Consider the following 20575-nt stretch of genomic DNA (forward strand, 5'->3'; position numbering starts at 1 on the left):
TGGAGGTCTAGGCTGGATGTTAGGAGGAAGTTGTTGTCAGAGAGAGTGATTGGCATTGGAATGGGCTGCCCAGGGAGGTGGTGGAGTCACCATCCCTGGAGGTGTTCAAGAAAAGCCTGGATGAGGCACTTAGTGCCATGGTCTGGTTGACTGGATAGGGCTGGGTGCTAGGTTGGACTGGCTGAGCTTGGAGGTCTCTTCCAACCTGCTTGATTCTATGATTCTGTGACCTCTGAATTTAACAATGCAACTGCACCACTGATGGTAGGTGCCTCAGCTATAAATGCTGAGTTCTAAACACTTTGCAGTGTCTGAAATAGCTGCATCACTCACCTTTGCTTGTAGTGTGCAGGCCTGGCAAAGAAATTTTCCCAGGGAACTAAAGTGTGCTGATATTAATCCCTGGCAGCTTTGTTTCGGGTTCTCTGCGCTACTTTGTTAGGAATTAAACCTATTTAGAGGGATGAAAGAAAATGTGAGCACAGTGTAGTGCTTGTGTGCATTTTGCTGTCTAAAATCCTTAATAAATAAATAAATAAATAAATAAATAAAAGGTAGAGCAAAAAAAAATAAAGGCAGCTGATGGTGGAGCCTGTTGCACCCTGCCTCCCTACCTGATCTGTCCCCACCCCTTCCGGATGGGATGACTCCTGTGCTAAGCCTCTCCTCCTCACTCTCCTCAGTCCTAAAGCCTGCAGCAGAGTTGAAGAGCACCTGGAAACTGGATGGGTAGCAACAGGCACAAAACTGCCAGCAGAGCTGCTCTTCCTCTTGTGCTTAGAGAAATCTAGCTGGTACCTCCCTGAGCAGAAGAGGTGAGCTGGACTGAAACAGCAGCCTGGACTCGAGGTAGGTGATGGCAAGCTGGTCCACGAAGACTGAGTTGGCAGTGGAAATAATGCTGTCTGCTTTTAACTGTGCTGTAAGGGAGAAATCTGAAATTGCTGAGAAATTGGGTGGTTGGTGGTCTTTTTCTTTTTGAAAAGGCAGGAAACATTCAGCAAAGCTGACTTCTCTGAAGAGAAACTTTGAGTTTGGTTTCAGTAAAAGAAATGCACAAGGACAAGTATCAGGGAGCAGATAAAGTGAAAATAGAGAGTGTCAACTTTGGGAAAGACTGGATTTTGGTTGAGGTCTTTGCTGTAAGGGGTGGCCCAGCTGAAGTTCTGAGGATTTTGCTAACCATTTTATGTACCTCAGCAGCAAGATCACATTAAAGGGGCATAATGATTTATTTTGCTGTTATGGTAGTGAATTCCTATTCTTTTCCTCACTTGGTCCATTGAAGCGGTTGCTAATGAAGTAAGTTACTGCTGGTGTTGAAAACGTTATCACTTGACCCAGGAGAAGTTGCTGTCTACAACTCCCTGAAGGGAGGCTGTAGCCAGGTGGGGTTGGTCTCTTCTGCCAGGCAAGCAGCAACAGAGCAGGGGGACACAGTCTCAAGTTGTGCCAGGGGAGGTCTAGGCTGGATGTTAGGAGGAAGTTGTTGGCAGAGAGAGTGATTGGCATTGGAATGGGCTGCCCAGGGAGGTGGTGGAGTCACCATCCCTGGAGGTGTTGAAGCAAAGCCTGGATGAGGCATTTAGTGCCATGGTCTGGTTAATTGGCTAGGGCTGGGTGCTAGGTTGGGCTGGATGAGCTTGGAGGTCTCTTCCAACCTCGTTGATTCTATGATTCTAAGAGCAGAGATGTTACATCTTGGCATCACTGCTCCAAGGTCCTGCCAAACAGCACAGCACTTTGAGATCACGTGCTCATTCTTGCTTTCTGAGAAGTGATGGTTATCCTCAGCACTCTTTGCCTCTGTTCTCCCTGATGGTTTTTAAGAGATTTTTAGCCTTACTTTTCAGGTAGGGATTAGGATTTTCTTCCTATTGAAAACTGAAGACTCTGTAGGATTTAACTTTGTGTTTTGTTGCTCCCTAAAAATGTAGTAGCTAAGATCTAACCTGCCACCCCAGGAAGCTCACCTGTGCCTTCCAGTGATAGCAGTGATAGTACTCTTGTCAGTTTTTATGTTGCTTGCTTGGAAGATGAATCATATCAAGACACTTAAGGAAGTGGAGGACAACTGGAGAGAAGGAGACACTGTAAAAAAGGCCTTTTCTTCACAAGCAGAAGGATGAGAACAGCCTCACAGACATGAACATTTCTTCTCTGCTAGCCACAGTTGGTATTTCCCCTGTTCCTAACATCTCACCAGGCCTCATATCTCCCCTGTGCTGGAGTTCAGTGACAAGTGGCTGGATGTTAGGAGGAATTTGCTGGCAGAGAGAGTGATTGGCATCAGAATGGGCTGCCCAGGGAGGTGGTGGAGTTGCCATCCCTGGAGGTATTCAAGCAAAGCCTGGCTGAGGCACTTGGTGCCACGGTCTGGATGGCTGGACAGGGCTAGGTGCTAGGTTGGGCTGGATGAGCTTGGAGGTCTCTTCCAACCTGCTTGATTCTATGGTTCTATGATTCTCTTCTAAAGGCAAGGCGCAATCTGCTTGGAATGGTGCCACAGGGAAAGCAGGAAAAGGAAAAGTGTAATGGCTGAAATTGGTGGGAAGAGGGAATGAGGTGAGACAGGACAGGTAGGAAATATCCTTGCTTGCTGCTTTGCCACACCACATTGCGTGGGACAGAGCAGGCGGGAACAAATGAAGCTCTGACTGAACAGGATCCCATCAAAGTCTCCTAAGCGGTTCAGGTGTGGCTGACTATTTACTAACCTTCTCTGTTCTCCACAGCTCAGTGTCTGGAGGAGAACCAGCTGGCTTGGTATCAATCAAGATAAGCCAAAAAAAAAAAAAGATTTCTGGGAAGCAACCAATAGACAGGGAGTAAACTGTTTCACAGGGGTTGCAAAGCTTAATGATTCCTAAATACTGCTTCCTTGAAGAGGACAATGTAGGTTGTGCCCTCCTGAGTAAAAGGCCTTTGTGGGCTAAGGTTGTGGCTGCCATCCCAGAGGCTAGCAGTCTGTTTGTGAATTCTTGAGCAGTTCAACAACTCACTCATCTTAGGTTGAAACAGAAGGTAGGAAACACTTCTGCACAAACAAATATCTCTCAACTATTTTCAGGACCATCGCAGAGGACGTACACGAGGCAATGCTAAGCACAAATGCAGGCTGGGCAGTGAGTGGCTGGAGAGCAGCCCTGAGGAGAGGGACTTGGGGGTGCTGCTGGACCAGAAGCTCAACAGGAGCCAGCAGTGTGCACTTGCAGCCCAGAAAGCCAAGCAGAGCCTGGGCTGCAGCAGCAGAAGTGTGGCCAGCAGGGACAGGGAGGCGATTCTGCCCCTCTGCTCTGCTCTGCTGAGACCCCACCTGGAGTACTGCATCCTGTTCTGGAGCCCCTGGGACAAGAGGGATGTGGAGATGCTGGAGCATGTTCAGAGCAGGGCCAGGAGGATGCTCAGAGGCTGCAGCAGCTCAGCTGTGAGCACAGACTGAAAGAGTTGGGGCTGTTGAGTCTGGAGTAGAGGAGGCTCCCAGGTGACCTTCTTGTGGCCTTCCAGTACCTGAAGAGGGCCTCCAAAAAAGCTGGGGAGGGACTTTTGAGGCTGTGAGGGAGTGACAGGACTAGAGGGAATGGAGCAAAGCTGGAGGTGGGGAGAGTCAGAGTGGACATGAGGAGGAAGTTGTTGAGCATGAGAGTGGTGAGAGGCTGGAATGGGTTGCCCAGGGAGGTGGTTGAGGCCCCATGGCTGGAGGTGTTTAAGGCCAGGCTGGCTGAGGCTGTGGCCAGCTTGCTCTAGGGTAGGGTGTCCCTGGGCATGACAAGAAGGTTGGAATTAGATGATCCTTGTGGTCCCTTCCATCCCTGACTGATCCTATGATTCTAGGTACTCTCCTATGCGCTTCCACTTTGATATGATGCCAAAACAATGAAGGTTTTTGCCCTGAAGATTAGGCTATATTATACTTCCTAGCACCAACCCTGACATTCTGGCCCTGAGAAAGGTGGAAGAACAATTAACAAATATAATTGGCTCTCAGTTATCAGCTCAGGGAGTTACTCATGATGTGAGCTCATGCACCTCATAGCTATTTCTAAAGCAGCTTGATTCCTTGATGCTGCAGTTCCTGTATCTCTACGCCACACTCTGCCAGCCAGAGATTACAGCTGTAATTAAGCACTTTGCTCAAACTCATTGCTGACCCTGCAGCAGCTCCAGGGTTGGAGGGGCATGAGGAAGAACCATGTCTCTGCACTATACATTGGGCAGGCTGATAGTCTTGTGTATGAGGCAGTCTAAATGCATATAAAATGTGGATGCTGTTGTTTGCTCATCTGACTCCACTCCCAGGTCCCGTAAAACAGGAGGAGGAGAGCAAGAGTTAAACTGCTCAGCAGGATTTATGCCCTACCAGGACATACCAGAACAAGGGGACACAGTCTCAAGTTGTGTCAGGGGAGGTCTGGGCTGGATGTCAGGAGGAAGTTGTTGGCAGAGAGAGTGATTGGCATTGGAATGGGCTGCCCAGGGAGGTGGTGGAGTTGCTGTTCCTGGAGGTGTTGAAGCAAAGCCTGGATGAGGCACTTAGTGCCATGGTCTGGTTGCTTGGCCAGGGCTGGGTGCTAGGTTGGACTGGCTGATCTTGGAGGTCTCTTCCAGCCTGGTTGATTCCATGATTCAATATGATTCTATGATTAGCCTACAGTCTGAGAAGTGTTGTGTAAGGCACAAGGACATCAACTCTGCATTCTTTGGTCTGCCTGTACCTTGGCTCCAAATCCATCTATGTTGCCTAGGCAAAATTTCCTTCTACTCAGGAAAATCTCTCTCCCCTCTGCTGTGGCTAATGGATAGCTGAGGAAGGTACACATTTTTACCAGGACCTGGTGCACTTCCATGAAGAGGAGATTGTTTCCTCAAGTGCAGGCTACAACACAAAGAGAAATAGCTTCATGTAGAAATGATGAAGTAGAAGCAGTGTGAGTGCAGCCCAGACCTGGGGGCCTGGGGTGATGAAAAGCTCAATATGAGCCTGCAGTGTGAGTGCAGCCCAGACAGCAACCCTGTACTGGGCTGCAGCAAGAGCAGTGTGGGCAGCAGGGCAAGGGAGGGGATTCTGCTGCTTTACTTTGCTCTCCTGAGACCCCACCTGGAGTCCTGGGTGCAGTTCTGGAGCCCCCCAACATGAGAAGGTCATGGAACTGTTGGAGTGAGTCCAGAAGAAAAGACTGGATGAGGCACTTAGTGCCATGGTCTAGTTGATTGGCTGGGGCTGGGGGATGGGTTGGCCTGGATGATCTTGGAGGTCTCTTCCAACCTGGTTGATTCTATGAATGTACATGTGGGTGTTTGTACTGCATCCCCAAGTCAGCACATGCTAGGAAATTCTCCTATTAACTCTGCCCCTTTAATTGAATTCCTTGATTAGATACATTGTAACACTACCTCTAATTACAAGATCATATTCTACTTTTTGCACAGAGCCTTCCACATTCCTGACACTGTGAGTCAGAGCAACTTTTACCTTTAATCTCTGCAGAACAGCTCCTGGCTCGTTGTCTGTAATTAGTGGGTTTGGAGAAGAGACAAACCCAGATGCTCTCACATATATTTCAATAAGATTTCTCATATCTTCTTGTTTTCTTGCAATTCCTTTCAAGCACATGTGGGCCTGAGGCAGTGGAATCTAATTTACAACTCTGTGTTGCAGTCCTTCACCAACTGCACACAGTTGCCTTCCAGAACAGATGGGATAATGTGATGGAAAGCACACATTAGCTAGCAGGCACCAGCACTGAAGAAAGCACCAAACACTGTAGCTTTTTTGCTGTGGTCCTTATCCATCACCTAAGTCAAAGAAAGCAGCATGGGATTCCCCATGATGACACATGTAGGGGCTCCAAGAGAGCCAATGGCATCCTGGCCTGCATCAGGAGCAGTGTGGCCAGCAGGACAAGGGAGGTCATTCTGCCCCTGTGCTCACCACTGGTGAGGCCACACCTTGAGTGCTGTGTCCAGTTCTGGGCTCCTCAGTTCAAGAGAGATGTTGAGGTGCTGGAAGGTGTCCAGAGAAGGACAATGAAGCTGGTGAGGGGCCTGGAGCAGAGCCCTGTGAGGAGAGGCTGAGGGAGCTGGGGGTGTGCAGCCTGCAGAAGAGGAGGCTCAGGGCAGAGCTCATTGCTGTCTGCAGCTGCTTGAAGGGAGGCTGTAGCCAGGTGGGGTTGGGCTCTTCTGCCAGGCAAGCAGCAACAGAACAAGGGGACACAGTCTCAAGTTGTGCCAGGGGAGGTCTAGGCTGGATGTTAGGAGGAAGTTGTTGGCAGAGAGAGTGATTGGCATTGGAATGGGCTGCCCAGGGAGGTGGTGGAGTCACCATCCCTGGAGGTGTTCAAGCAAAGCCTGGCTGAGGCACTAAGTGCCATGGTCTGGTTGATTGGCTAGGGCTGGGTGCTAGGCTGGACTGGCTGAGCTTGGAGGTCTCTTCCAACCTGGTTGGTTCTGTGATGATTTGATGCCTGGGCAGTGAGTGGCATCTGAAGCTACACTGCTTTACTCTAGCACTGACAGGATAGCTTGGAAGCAAAACAAACATGGTGTCAGGACCTTCACATGCAGACTGTTTGTAATTTCATAGCTTTGCTTTTGGCATTCTCATCACTGTCAGCTTAACAACATGGAATGGACTAAGAGCCATTGTGTGCTGGAACATTGCTTTTCTCTGTTTCTTTTTTTACCTCTCTCCTTTCAGACAAGGATGTCAGTGGTATTTACAGAAGTTACTGAAGTAGTTACTGCAGATTTGCCTTTATTTGTCCTTAGTAATCCCTGTGTGCAAATGATTTTTTACTCTCTTGCTCTCTTTTTCTTCAGGTTCCCAAATGGCTGACCCTTTCCTATATGATACTGGAGAAAGATCCAAATATGGGTGCCTTGGACACGAAGTACAGATTGAGCACATCAAGGCATATGTTTGCAGACCATCTTTTTTCACAGACAAAGCTGTGATTGTGGTTCATGACATATTTGGATGGCAGTTCCCAGACATCAGATACATAGTTGATTTGATTGCAGGGCATGGATACATGTAAGCAACTCTTTTTTTCCCTGTCTCTTAAATGCAATGATCTTTTAATCATTCTATTCTCATCATTCTGTTCTAATGCATTCTAGCTTTTAAATGCAATGATCTTTTAATATCATTCTATTCTCATCATTCTGTTTTAATGCATTCTAGGTTTTAAATGCACTGATCTTTTAATCATTCTATTCCCATCATTGTGTTTTAATGCATTCTAGTTTTTAAATGCATTGATCTTTTAATCATTCTATTCTCATCATTCTGTTTTAATGCATTCTAGCTTTTAGATGCAATGATCTTTTAATCATTCTATTCTCATCGTTCTGTTTTAATGCATTCTAGCTTTTAGATGCAATGATCTTTTAATATCATTCTATCCTCATCATTCTGTTCTAATGCATTCTAGCTTTTAAATGCACTGATCTTTTAATCATTCTATTCTCATCATTCTGTTCTAATGCATTCTAGCTTTTAAATGCACTGATCTTTTAATCATTCTATTCTCATCATTCTGTTTTAATGCATTCTAGCTTTTAAATGCACTCATCTTTTAATCATTCTATTCTCATCATTCTGTTCTAATGCATTGTAGCTTTTAAATGCACTGATCTTTCCATCATTCTCATCATCCTGTTTTAATGCATTCTAGCTTTTAAAAGCATTGATCATTTAATCATTCTATCCTCATCATTCTGTTCTAATGCATTCTAGCTTTTAAATGCACTGATCTTTCCATCATTCTCATCATCCTGTTTTAATGCATTCTAGCTTTTAAAAGCATTGATCTTTTAATCATTCTATCCTCATCATTCTGTTCTAATGCATTCTAGCTTTTAAATGCACTGATCTTTTAATCATTCTATTCTCATCATTCTGTTCTAATGCATTCTAGCTTTTAAATGCACTCATCTTTTAATCATTCTATTCTCATCATTCTGTTCTAATGCATTCTAGCTTTTAAATGCACTCATCTTTTAATCATTCTATTCTCATCATTCTGTTCTAATGCATTCTAGCTTTTAAATGCACTGATCTTTTAATCATTCTATTCTCATCATTCTGTTCTAATGCATTCTAGCTTTTAAAAGCATTGATCTTTTAATCATTCTATCCTCATCATTCTGTTCTAATGCATTCTAGCTTTTAAATGCACTGATCTTTCCATCATTCTCATCATCCTGTTTTAATGCATTCTAGCTTTTAAAAGCATTGATCTTTTAATCATTCTATCCTCATCATTCTGTTCTAATGCATTCTAGCTTTTAAATGCACTGATCTTTTAATCATTTTATTCTCATCATTCTGTTCTAATGCATTCTAGCTTTTAAATGCACTGATCTTTTAATCATTCTATTCTCATCATTCTGTTCTAATGCATTCTAGCTTTTAAATGCACTCATCTTTTAATCATTCTATTCTCATCATTCTGTTCTAATGCATTCTAGCTTTTAAATGCACTCATCTTTTAATCATTCTATTCTCATCATTCTGTTCTAATGCATTCTAGCTTTTAAATGCACTGATCTTTTAATCATTCTATTCTCATCATTCTGTTCTAATGCATTCTAGCTTTTAAAAGCATTGATCTTTTAATCATTCTATCCTCATCATTCTGTTCTAATGCATTCTAGCTTTTAAATGCACTGATCTTTCCATCATTCTCATCATCCTGTTTTAATGCATTCTAGCTTTTAAAAGCATTGATCTTTTAATCATTCTATCCTCATCATTCTGTTCTAATGCATTCTAGCTTTTAAATGCACTGATCTTTTAATCATTTTATTCTCATCATTCTGTTCTAATGCATTCTAGCTTTTAAATGCAATGATCTTTTAATCATTCTATTCTCATCATTCTGTTCTAATGCATTCTAGCTTTTAAATGCACTCATCTTTTAATCATTCTATTCTCATCATTCTGTTCTAATGCATTCTAGCTTTTAAATGCACTGATCTTTTAATCATTCTATTCTCATCATTCTGTTCTAATGCATTCTAGCTTTTAAATGCACTGATCTTTTAATCATTCTATTCTCATCATTCTGTTCTAATGCATTCTAGCTTTTAAATGCACTCATCTTTTAATCATTCTATTCTCATCATTCTGTTCTAATGCATTCTAGCTTTTAAATGCACTGATCTTTTAATCATTCTATTCTCATCATTCTGTTCTAATGCATTCTAGCTTTTAAATGCACTCATCTTTTAATCATTCTATTCTCATCTTTCTGTTCTAATGCATTCTAGCTTTTAAATGCACTCATCTTTTAATCATTCTATTCTCATCATTCTGTTCTAATGCATTCTAGCTTTTAAAAGCATTGATCTTTTAATCATTCTATCCTCATCATTCTGTTCTAATGCATTCTAGCTTTTAAATGCACTGATCTTTCCATCATTCTCATCATCCTGTTTTAATGCATTCTAGCTTTTAAAAGCATTGATCTTTTAATCATTCTATCCTCATCATTCTGTTCTAATGCATTCTAGCTTTTAAATGCACTGATCTTTTAATCATTTTATTCTCATCATTCTGTTCTAATGCATTCTAGCTTTTAAATGCAATGATCTTTTAATCATTCTATTCTCATCATTCTGTTCTAATGCATTCTAGCTTTTAAATGCACTGATCTTTTAATCATTCTATTCTCATCATTCTGTTCTAATGCATTCTAGCTTTTAAATGCACTCATCTTTTAATCATTCTATTCTCATCATTCTGTTCTAATGCATTCTAGCTTTTAAATGCACTGATCTTTTAATCATTCTATTCTCATCATTCTGTTCTAATGCATTCTAGCTTTTAAAAGCATTGATCTTTTAATCATTCTATCCTCATCATTCTGTTCTAATGCATTCTAGCTTTTAAATGCACTGATCTTTTAATCATTCTATTCTCATCATTCTGTTCTAATGCATTCTAGCTTTTAAATGCACTCATCTTTTAATCATTCTATTCTCATCATTCTGTTCTAATGCATTCTAGCTTTTAAATGCACTCATCTTTTAATCATTCTATTCTCATCATTCTGTTCTAATGCATTCTAGCTTTTAAATGCACTGATCTTTTAATATCATTCTATTCTCATCATTCTGTTCTAATGCATTCATCTTTTTTTCCCCTGTCTGTTAAATGCATTGATAGATCATCAGGCCCAACGCTAAGTGGTGTCATATGATGCTCTTAACACAGATAAGGCAACCATACTATTTCAGTCTGAGTGAATGCAAATACAGAGGGGTGAAATCAGAGCCCACAAAAGCTATTAAAATTGACTCATCAAAACTGGCTCTACCAGGGCACAACACCACGAGGAGAGCCACAAAGTGCTGCTGTTTATGCTTACCTAGCAGTGTGAGTGATTAAAGGATAAGCATTGGTATAGATCTTTAAATATAGCTTTAAATCCTCTAAGCTTTTCAGAACCAAACCTTTTGCATGGTTGCTTTAGCTTTTACTAGCAAAGCAATATATCACAGTATCACAGTATCACAGTGTCACAGTATCACCAAGGTTGGAAGAGACCTCACAGATCATCAAGTCCAACCCTTTACCACAGAGCTCAAGGCCAGACCATGGCACCAAGTGCCACGTCCAGTCCTGCCTTGAACAGCTCCAGGGACGGCGACTCCACCACCTCCCCGGGCAGCCCATTCCAGTGTCCAATGACTCTCTCAGGGAAGAACTTTCTCCTCACCTCCAGCCTAAATCTCCCCTGGCACAGCCTGAGGCTGTGTCCTCTTGTTCTGGTGCTGGCCACCTGAGAGAAAAGAGCAACCTCCTCCTGGCCACAACCTCCCCTCAGGTAGCTGTAGACAGCAATGAGGTCTCCCCTGAGCCTCCTCTTCTCCAGGCTAACCAATCCCAGCTCCCTCAGCCTCTCCTCGTAGGGCTGTGCTCAAGGCCTCTCCCCAGCCTCGTTGCCCTTCTCTGGACACGCTCAAGCATCTCAATGTCCCTCCTAAACTGGGGGGCCCAGAACTGAACACAGCACTCAAGGTGTATGTGTGTGTGTTCATAGAGATTCTGATTCTTTACTTTTGTGCTGATTATATCTAAGGAAATAATGAGAGTGTTTGTAGGATGTGTTTTTGTGGTCTGTTTTTTCCCTCTTCTCCATAGGAAGACATATACTTCTAGTTGTGCTGGTTGCCAGAACAGGATGAGTGGGATATGATTCAGATAGTAAGCATGTGAACTTTGGAGTACAAAACACATTAGGAAACATCTGGACATCCACAGATTCTCCCCCCCTAAAAGTGAAAATTGACTTGATTTCATGTCTTACACAGAACCATCTGCCCAGACTTCTTTAAGGGGACAGATCCCTGGAAAACTACTGACCACTGGGCTGACTTTGCTGACTGGATGAAACATCATGATCCTATGAAAGTAGACAAGTAAGATCCACTTTTTGTACTTGAACTTCAAAGAGCATTCAGCAAGTGAGAGGAATTGATGTGAAGTGTTACAAGTTGCACCCCACTGCAGGGCAAGCTGGCACACAATTGCTTATGCTCAGCAGTTCCTCTATGGTTCTGGGCACTGTTTTGGCTGGGATTTAGAAAGGAACATCTGCTCCATCCATTACTCTGCTTCTCATCCCTCTCTTGTTTTCTGCATAGAATCATAGAATCAACCAGGTTGGAAGAGACCTCCAAGATCATCCAGTCCAACCTATCACCCAGCCCTAACCAATCAACTAGACCATGGCACCAAGTGCCCCATCCAGTCTTTTCTTGAAGACCCCCAGGGACGGTGCCTCCACCACCTCCCTGGGCAGCCCATTCCAATGGGAAATCACTCTCTCTGTGAAGAACTTCTTCCTAATATCCAGCCTAGACCTCCCCTGGCACAACTTGAGACTGTGTCCCCTTGTTCTATTGCTGGTTGCCTGGGAGAAGAGGCCACCCCCCACCTGGCTACAATGCCCCTTCAGGTAGTTGTAGACAGTAATAAGATCACCCCTGAGCCTCCTCTTCTCCAGGCTAAACAGGCCCAGCTCCCTCAACCTCTCCTGGGCAGCCATGTGTCATACTGGCTGCCCAGGCTTATAGCCAGGCTATGAAATACCCATCACCATCACCCACAAGTGCTGATTGTGCCTCCTGCTCCTGCAGATAGAGAAGCCTTCCACAGTTGCTCGTTATCTGCCAGTTGTCACTTGCTTGTCTTGCTTTTGCCTTGTAGGTAATAATCTTTTTTTCCTGAGCACTGCTAGATCATTGTTTGCAATACTGCCCAAAAGCCTAAGATACATTTGATCAACCGTGCTCCTTTTCCTGATGTGAAGTAGAGGGCCTGCTGCCTGTAGAGCTGAGCAGTTCCTCTAACAAGGCTTCCCTGAGTTATCAGAAGCACAATGCAAAGATGCTGTTTCGTCAGCGTGGCACCACAGCCTAAATCTTCAGAAGATGATAGTGAGGCAGTGCCACCCTATATGACTCAGCTATCATCTTGTAAGAGACACCAGTGTTCTTCTAACCCTTTTGTGATGGTTTGGGTGTACACTTCCCCCCCACACTTTAGAAGTTACCCAGACTAGTCTCAGCTGGCTCTGGGAATATAAATGAAGCTATTTATTTACAGCTGGCACAATATACAAGCAGATATTTACAGTATATACAGTTATAGACAGAAATAGACAAGGTAAAAGTAATACAGAAACACAACTCCCCTCCCAGAAACCTGAGTCCCCAGGAGGGGCTCTCAACCACCCCTGCACCTTCCCTCTACCCCTCTCAACCTTACCCCAGTCTCAAGGAAGAATGGAGGTTCAGCCAAGAGGTTAAGAAGCAAAGGTGAGTGGAAGGTGAGGTTAGGGAGCTGCAGCTCAGACAGAGCCCAGCCAGAGAGTGCAGACAAAAATGGCAAGAGTGTTATCTAATGTTTTTCTTTCTTGTTCCCATACATCCAAGTGAGACTGTGAGGGGAGTAGAAATCACCATTGTTTTCCTTTCACAGCCTATGATCTACTTTTTCTCATCAAAACATTCTACCCTGCTTCAAACTAGCACACCTTTCAAGGCATCACAGTGGTCAAAGCCTAATTTCATCAGATCTCAGCAAAGGTTTCAGTTGTATAGTTGAAGCTCTAGCTAAATAAGAGAAAATACTTACATCTGTAAAAATAATTCACTCCAAAGAGTGAGTAGGTATGTGGGCACTGTCTTAAACACTTAAGACCTCAAGGACATGCCTGTGCTGACTTTGGAGTGTTGGCTTGTAGCTTCCAGTTCTGTGCCCCTCAATTCAAGAGAGATGTTGAGATACTGGAACGTGTCCAGAGAAGGGTGACAAAGCTGGTGAGGGGCCTGGAGCACAGCCCTGTGAGGAGAGGCTGAGTGAGATCATAGAATCATAGAATCAACCAGGTTGGAAGAGCCCTCCTGAGCATCCTCTTCTGCAGGCTGCACACCTCCAGCTTCCTCAGCCTCTCCTCACAGGGCTGCACTCCAGGCCCCTCACCAGCTTTGTCACCTCTAAGATCAGCCAGTCCAACCTAGCACCCAGCCCTAGCCAGTCAACCAGACCATGGCACTAAGTGCCTCAGCCAGGCTTTGCTTCAACACCTCCAGGGACGGTGACTCCACCACCTCCCTGGGCAGCCCATTCCAATGCCAATCACTCTCTCTGCCAACAGCTTCCTCCCAGCATCCAGCCTAGACCTCCCCTGCCACAACTTGAGACTGTGTCCCCTTGTTCTGTTGCTGCTTGCCTGGCAGAAGAGACCAACCCCACCTGGCTGCAGCCTCCATTCAGGGAGGTGTAGGCAGCAATGAGGTCTGCCCTGAGCCTCCTCTTCTGCAGGCTGCACACCCCCAGCTCCCTCAGCCTCTCCTCACAGGGCTGTGCTCCAGGCCCCTCACCAGCCTCATCACCCTTCTCTGGACACCTTCCAGCACCTCAACATCTCTCTTGAATTGAGGGGCCCAGAACTGGACACAGCACTCAAGGTGTGGCCTGACCAGTGCTGAGTACAGGGATGGGGTGGTTTAGCCTGGAGAAGAGGAGGCTCCTCTTCTCTGCTTTAAATGATTGTGGATGTAGATGCAGGGGGAAAACAAAAATCTCTCCATTTACTCCTTAAAATTGTCAAGTATTGGTTCTGCAGTAGATTCCTCCATTTACTTCTGTTTATATGTTCTAGGGAAGCTGGTGTTGTCTTGCAGTACCTGCAGGAGCAGTGTGGTGCAAAGAAGATTGGTGTTGTTGGCTTCTCCTGGGGTGGAATGGCAGTACATCACTTGATGCTGACCGACCCTCGATTAGCCGCTGGGGTCTCCCTCTACGGTAGGGTAGAACTGAGGGTGAAAACTTAGATGGGCTTGCATGATTATGCCTAGCTTGTAACTCTGGTTATTGCTTCATGACTGTAAAGGGTTAACCCTCCTGGGGGAGTGGTCTTGACCCTGACCCCAGGTCCTCCTGACTCCTCCCCGGCGGTGAGTCCAAACACTACCATATGTGGTGGTTAGCCCACTCCCACTCCCTGTCTAGCCCTGCCATATAAAAACAGAGCAACTCCCTGTTTCTCTCTCTCTCACTCTGCCTCCCTGCTTGCCAGCATCATCATCCTGTCTCCTGGTACCCTTGGTTTACCACATGGCCATGACCCATGAGGCAGACAAAACCATTGCCATCATATTTGGTTGTATTTACATATTTTGTATCTTGGTTTCCCTTCCCTAAGCTCTTGGAGCTGGCCTCTCTTCTAGGTTATGCATGAGACACCAGGCTTACACCAGTGTGATGCATAAAGGTCAATCCATTTATTGAAGCCAAGCCTGATACCTATACAGTGGAGTTTGGTACAGGGGTGTGTGCTTTTGGTAGGCTTACATGGGCAGAGATGGGCTGTCCACACGCACAGGGGCAGACCTGACCAACTACCCCCCTTAATCCCCCTTTGCAGCAGCTGAGCCACAGCATTGCTTGTTCCCAGGGCTGACCAGCCTGCCCTCCTCACACAGCTCAGCTATAGATAGCAATTTCCCTGCCAGCCTCCCAAGGCCACTTTTCTACAGCTGTGCCTCCTTATCAGAATGACCTAAGTCTGTTCAGTTACTCAGCCTACTCTCCTTATTTTCTCAGACTATTTTCTGCTCAATTCTGCTCCATCCTGTTCAAACCCCAGCACCTAAACCTTTTTAACTTCCCTACCTCAAATGCCTTTTATTTATTGTTAAAAATGTCTTCTTTTAACTTCCAAATCAAAGTGAGACTATTTATTTGGGGGTATTTTACCTTATCCTCTCCACATCTAATTCTTTTTCTTTGGGAAATAAGGGGGAAGAGGGAAAGGCATCCTATAAATTGTTATTGGTTCTATTAACTATATTTGAGTCTCTGGGAAATTTAAACTAGAACCCAGAGAGTAACAATTTGCATTAGCTCAAAGGCTGGTTGTGGATTGGAATTATGATTATGGCAGCAATGTGTTATATTAGTATTAAAATGATGCTAACCAGGAAAATGGGAAAAAGTTTCCTTTTCACAGAATCACACAAAAATTCTTAGCTTGGAAAAGCCCTTCAAGCTCATTGACTCCAATCAGTAGTTTCACACTGATAAGTCCTTGACTAAACCAAAGCCCTCAGCAGAACATCTCATCACTAGGAGTCACTATGGTTGGAAAGGACCACCAGGATCAGCCAGTCCAACCTTCATCCCAGCAGCATTCATCACCAAACCATAGCATCAAGCACCACATCCTCTCTTCTTTTAAAGAGCTCCAGGGATGGTGACTCCACCACCTCCCTGGGCAGCCTGTGCCAGTGCCTGGCCACCTGCTCAGGAAAGAACTTCCTCCCAGCAGCCAACCTAAACCTCCCCTGATGCAACTTGAGGCCATTGCCTCTTGTCCTAGCATTAGTAATTTGGGAGAAGAGACCAGCTGCAGCCTCACCACAACCTCCTTTCAGGTAGCTGTAGAGGGCAATAAGGTCCCCTCTCAGCCTTCTCTCCAGACTAAACACCCCCAGCTCCCTCAGCTGCTCCTCACAGGCCATGTTTGCCAGACCTCTCCCTAGCCTCGTTGCCCTTCTCTGCACCTGCTCCAGCACCTCAATGTCCCTCCTGTGCTGTGCTGACCCAAACTGGACACAGTACTCAAGGTGTGGGCTCACAAGGCTGAGCACAGGGGGATGAGCACCTCCCTGCTCCTGCTGCTCACACCATTTTCCCATCTTTTTGTTTTAGTGCATGGAGTGGAGTGAAATACTTTCCAAATGCCTTTTTTTTTTGCTTTCTCCATCCAAATAGAAACCATCCTAATCTAAGACATGTGCATAATTAGCAAAACAGAGATGTAGTTTAACTTGCTGCTTTACTGTGCAAGAACATTAGCCTCACTAACAATCTTTCTCAACAACATTCTAGGCATAATTAGAGACTCTGAAGAAAGATACAATCTACTAAACCCCACGTTTTTCATTTTTGGTGAGAAGGACCACACTATTTCTTTGAATCAGGTGAGCTGTTGTACTGGAAATGTTTTGTTGGTTTTGTTTCTCCTCATAGTTGTTTTATCCCACACAGAAATCCTAGCTAGGTGCCATGGTCTGGTTGACTGGCTAGGGCTGGGTGCTAGGTTGGACTGGCTGATCTTGGAGGTCTCTTCCAACCTGGTTGATTCTATGATTCGATGATTATATACCAGTTTTGGATGTGAAAATCAGACAGAGTGGATTATTTTGCTTCCATTTTAACTCCCCCACTGTGACTGTTTGGGAATGAAGCTTTATATTTACAGCTTAGCACAATATAAAGGCAGATATGCACAAATCTATACAGTTATATGCAGATTAAAAGTAACACAGAAACAGAATATCCCACCCAGAAACAAAGTCCCCAGGAGGGCTCTCGACTGTGATGGTTTGGGTGTTACCTGCCCCTCTACTCTTATGAAATCACCCAGACTAGACTCAGCTAAGCTGGAAGTTATGAAGCTTTATATTTGCAGCTTAGCACAATATACAAGCAGGTGTACACAAATCTATACAGTATCACAGTATCACCAAGGTTGGAAGAGACCTCACAGATCATCAAGTCCAGCCCTTTACCACAGAGCTCAAGGCCAGACCATGGCACCAAGTGCCACGTCCAGTCCTGCCTTGAACAGCTCCAGGGACGGCGACTCCACCACCTCCCCGGGCAGCCCATTCCAGTGTCCAATGACTCTCTCAGGGAAGAACTTTCTCCTCACCTCCAGCCTAAATCTCCCCTGGCACAGCCTGAGGCTGTGTCCTCTTGTTCTGGTGCTGGCCACCAGAAGAGAGCAACCTCCTTCTGGCCACAACCTCCCCTCAGGTAGCTGTAGACAGGAATGAGGTCTCCCCTGAGCCTCCTCTTCTCCAGGCTAACCAATCCCAGCTCCCTCAGCCTCTCCTCGTAGGGCTGTGCTCAAGGCCTCTCCCCAGCCTCGTTGCCCTTCTCTGGACATGCTCAAGCATCTCAATGTTCCTCCTAATCTGGGGGGCCCAGAACTGAACATAGCACTCAAGGTGTGGTCTAACCAGTGCAGAGTACAGGGGCAGAATGACCTCCCTGCTCCTGCTGGCCACACCATTCCTGATGCAGGCCAGGATGCCACTGGCTCTCTTGGCCACCTGGGCACACTGCTGGCTCATGTTCAGGCGGGTATCAATCAGCACCCCCAGATCCCTCTCTGGCTGGCTGCTCTCCAGCCACTCCGACCCCAGCCTGTATCTCTGCATGGGGTTGTTGTGGCCAAAGTGCAGCACCCTGCACTTGGAGCTATTGAACCCCATCCCATTGGACTCTGCCCATCTGTCCAGGTGGTCAAGGTCCCACTGCAGAGCCCTTCTGCCCTCCAACCCAGCCACATCTGCCCCCAGCTTGGTGCCATCTGCAAACTTGCTGATGATACAGTTCTATACAAATTAAAAGTAACACAGAAACAGAATATCCCACCCAGAAGCAATCAAAGTCCCCAGGAGGGCTCCCGACTGTGATGGGTTGGGTGTTACCTGCCCCTCCACTCTTATGAAATCACCCAGACTAGACTCAGCCAAGCTGGAAGTTATGAAGCTTTATATTTGCAGCTTAGCACAATATACAAGCAGGTGTACACAAATCTATACAGTTCTGTACAAATTAAAAGCAGCAGAAACACAACACCCCTCCCAGAAACAGAGTCCCCAGGAGGTCTCCCAACTGTGATGGTTTGGGTGTTACCTGCCCCTCTACTCTTATGAAGTCTCCCAGACTAGACTCAGCCGAGTTGGAAGTTATGAAGCTTTATATTTGCAGCTTAGCACACTATATAAGCAGGGGTACACAAATCTATACAGTTCTGTACAAATTAAAAGTAGCAGAAACACAACACCCCTCCCAGAAACAGAGTCCCCAGGAGGGCTCCCAGCACAAACCCCCTTCCCCCTCCATCTTTCCCTCCCTTCAGAAATAATGTGCACAATGGGTATAACTCAGCTTGCAAGGGAAAAAATAAGTGTTTGATCTACTGTTTGCTGACCTGTCTTACAGATAGATATGGGTGCATCATCAAATGGTTAGTGTGTGTGAGCATATTTACACTTATCATTAAAAGATGGTGCAGAGCAGTGACTTTTTCTTATAAACAAAAAAACCCAAACCAAACAACCCTGTGTTACCTTCAGCTCTCTGTAACTGAGCTTGTCAAAATGTTTGGGTTTGAGAGTCACTCAGCTTTAAAGAATATGTTCTTTCAAGAGCAGAGCTTGAAATTAGGTCACAAGTCCCTGAATGGAAATGCACATTGCCTCCAGTATGGCAATCATAGAAGCAACCAGGTTGGAAGAGACCTCCAAGATCAGCCAATCTATCACCCAACCCTAGCCAATCAACCAGACATGGCACTAAGTGCCTCATCCAGGCTTTGCTTCAACACCTCCAGGGATGGTGACTCCACCACCTCCCTGGGCAGCCCATTCCAATGCCAATCACTCTCTCTGCCAACAACTTCCTCCTATTTACAGCTTAGCACAATACACAAGCAGATATTTATAATATGTACAGTTATAGACAGAAATAGACAAGTTAAAAAGTGATACAGAAACACAACAGACCTCCCAGAAACCTGAGTCCCCAGGAGGGGCTCACAACCACCCTGCCACCTTCTTCCCACCCCTCTACCTTATCCCAGACTTTGCCTTGTGTTCAAGGTGCATTTGGAGAATCAGCTAGGGGAGTTAGGAAGTAGAAGGATTAGTTACACAGACAGCAGGTTAGGGAGAGAAGTGCAGGCAGCCAGAGACACACAGCAACTCTGTTACCTGTGTTTATGTTCTTGTTTTTATGCACCTCAGCAAGCCTATGAGTGCAGCAGACATCTCCACTGTTTCCTTTTCACAGCCTATCATCTAATTCCTCTCACTAAAATATCCCAGCTAGGCTCAAGGTAGCACAAAACATAAAGTCATTACTTCAATTATAGACAGGTCCTTTCAGGTCACCACTCACCTGATGCAACTTCTAAAGATGGATTACAGTGATGGATTTACATTAAGTTGCACTGGATGATCTTGGAGGTCTCTTCCAACAGAGCAACTCTGTTATCTATGTTTATATTCTTGTTTTTATACATCTCAGCAAGCCTATGAGTGCAGCAGACATCACAGTATCATCAGGGTTGGAAGAGACCTCATAGATCATCAAGTCCAACCCTTTACCACAGAGCTCAAGGCTAGACCATGGCACCAAGTGCCACGTCCAATCTTGCCTTAGCCTATAACCTAATTCTTCTCACCAAAATACTGCAGCTAGCTTCAAACTGGCACAGAAAGACAAAGGTGTAGAGATATGAGAAATGGCAAGTTTGGCAAGCTACAAAAAACCCCACAACCCAAACCACCCCAACCCCACAAGGTAATTGACAAATGCTTTCTTTTACAGATCACCTTACTGGATGAGAAACTGAATCAATATTGTAAAGTTGCATATAAAATTAAAGTTTATCCTGGGCAAGTTCATGGCTTTGCACAGTTGAAGCCAGAAGACATGAAACCTGATGATAAACCTTATATTGAAGAGGCTAGAAAGGATATGATGGATTGGATCAAACTGTTCATTTGACAGAAGCACAAAGCAGCCCAAGGCTTCAGTGACTGAGTTTCAGAGAAGATAGGAAGAACTGCCTCAAAGTTGTCATAAAGAAGAATAGGAACCTTTTAATTTATAGCTGCTAATTATTTTCACAAGTGTTACAGAAGACTGTACAATGGAAGGTGGACTAAAGAATGATTAGGCATTAAAAAAATGGCTTGGACTTGTCTTGCTTCATTGTCTCTTCGTTATTCTGCTTTGTGACCTCCATAGTAATGCTGCTGTTTATCCTTTTGTCTTTGCTGGTGAGCACGACTTCACTGGGAGTTTACCTGAGTAGTTCCAGGCTTTATTCTGGTCTGATGACTGGTGATGGCAGGTGTTAGCATGGAAATACTCTAGTTTTTCTTGAGGTCAGCCCTGAGCCTCCTCTGCTGCAGGCTGCACACCCCCAGCTCCCTCAGCCTCTCCTCACAGGGCTGTGCTCCAGGACCCTCACAG

At 45.0% G+C, this 20575-nt stretch overlaps 1 protein-coding gene across 2 annotated transcripts in view; it reads left to right on the plus strand.

The window, feature by feature from the left end:
• LOC135184753 (carboxymethylenebutenolidase homolog) overlaps positions 1-20302 on the plus strand; it is a 45725-nt gene extending 25423 nt beyond the window's left edge. The window contains exons 2-7 of one of the 2 annotated variants that reach the window (XM_064160800.1): positions 684-849; positions 6820-7033; positions 11320-11427; positions 14178-14320; positions 16409-16500; positions 19925-20302. In XM_064160800.1, the coding sequence (XP_064016870.1) occupies positions 6828-7033; positions 11320-11427; positions 14178-14320; positions 16409-16500; positions 19925-20104 (729 nt within the window). In that variant the 5' untranslated portion in view covers positions 684-849; positions 6820-6827 and the 3' untranslated portion in view covers positions 20105-20302. The remainder of the gene's footprint in view (positions 1-683; positions 850-6819; positions 7034-11319; positions 11428-14177; positions 14321-16408; positions 16501-19924) is intronic. The other variant, XM_064160801.1, reaches the window with a different exon arrangement.
• Positions 20303-20575: the final 273 nt, after the last annotated feature.

The sequence above is a fragment of the Pogoniulus pusillus genome, chromosome 21 (assembly GCF_015220805.1).
Source record: "Pogoniulus pusillus isolate bPogPus1 chromosome 21, bPogPus1.pri, whole genome shotgun sequence".
Classification (NCBI taxonomy): domain Eukaryota; kingdom Metazoa; phylum Chordata; class Aves; order Piciformes; family Lybiidae; genus Pogoniulus; species Pogoniulus pusillus.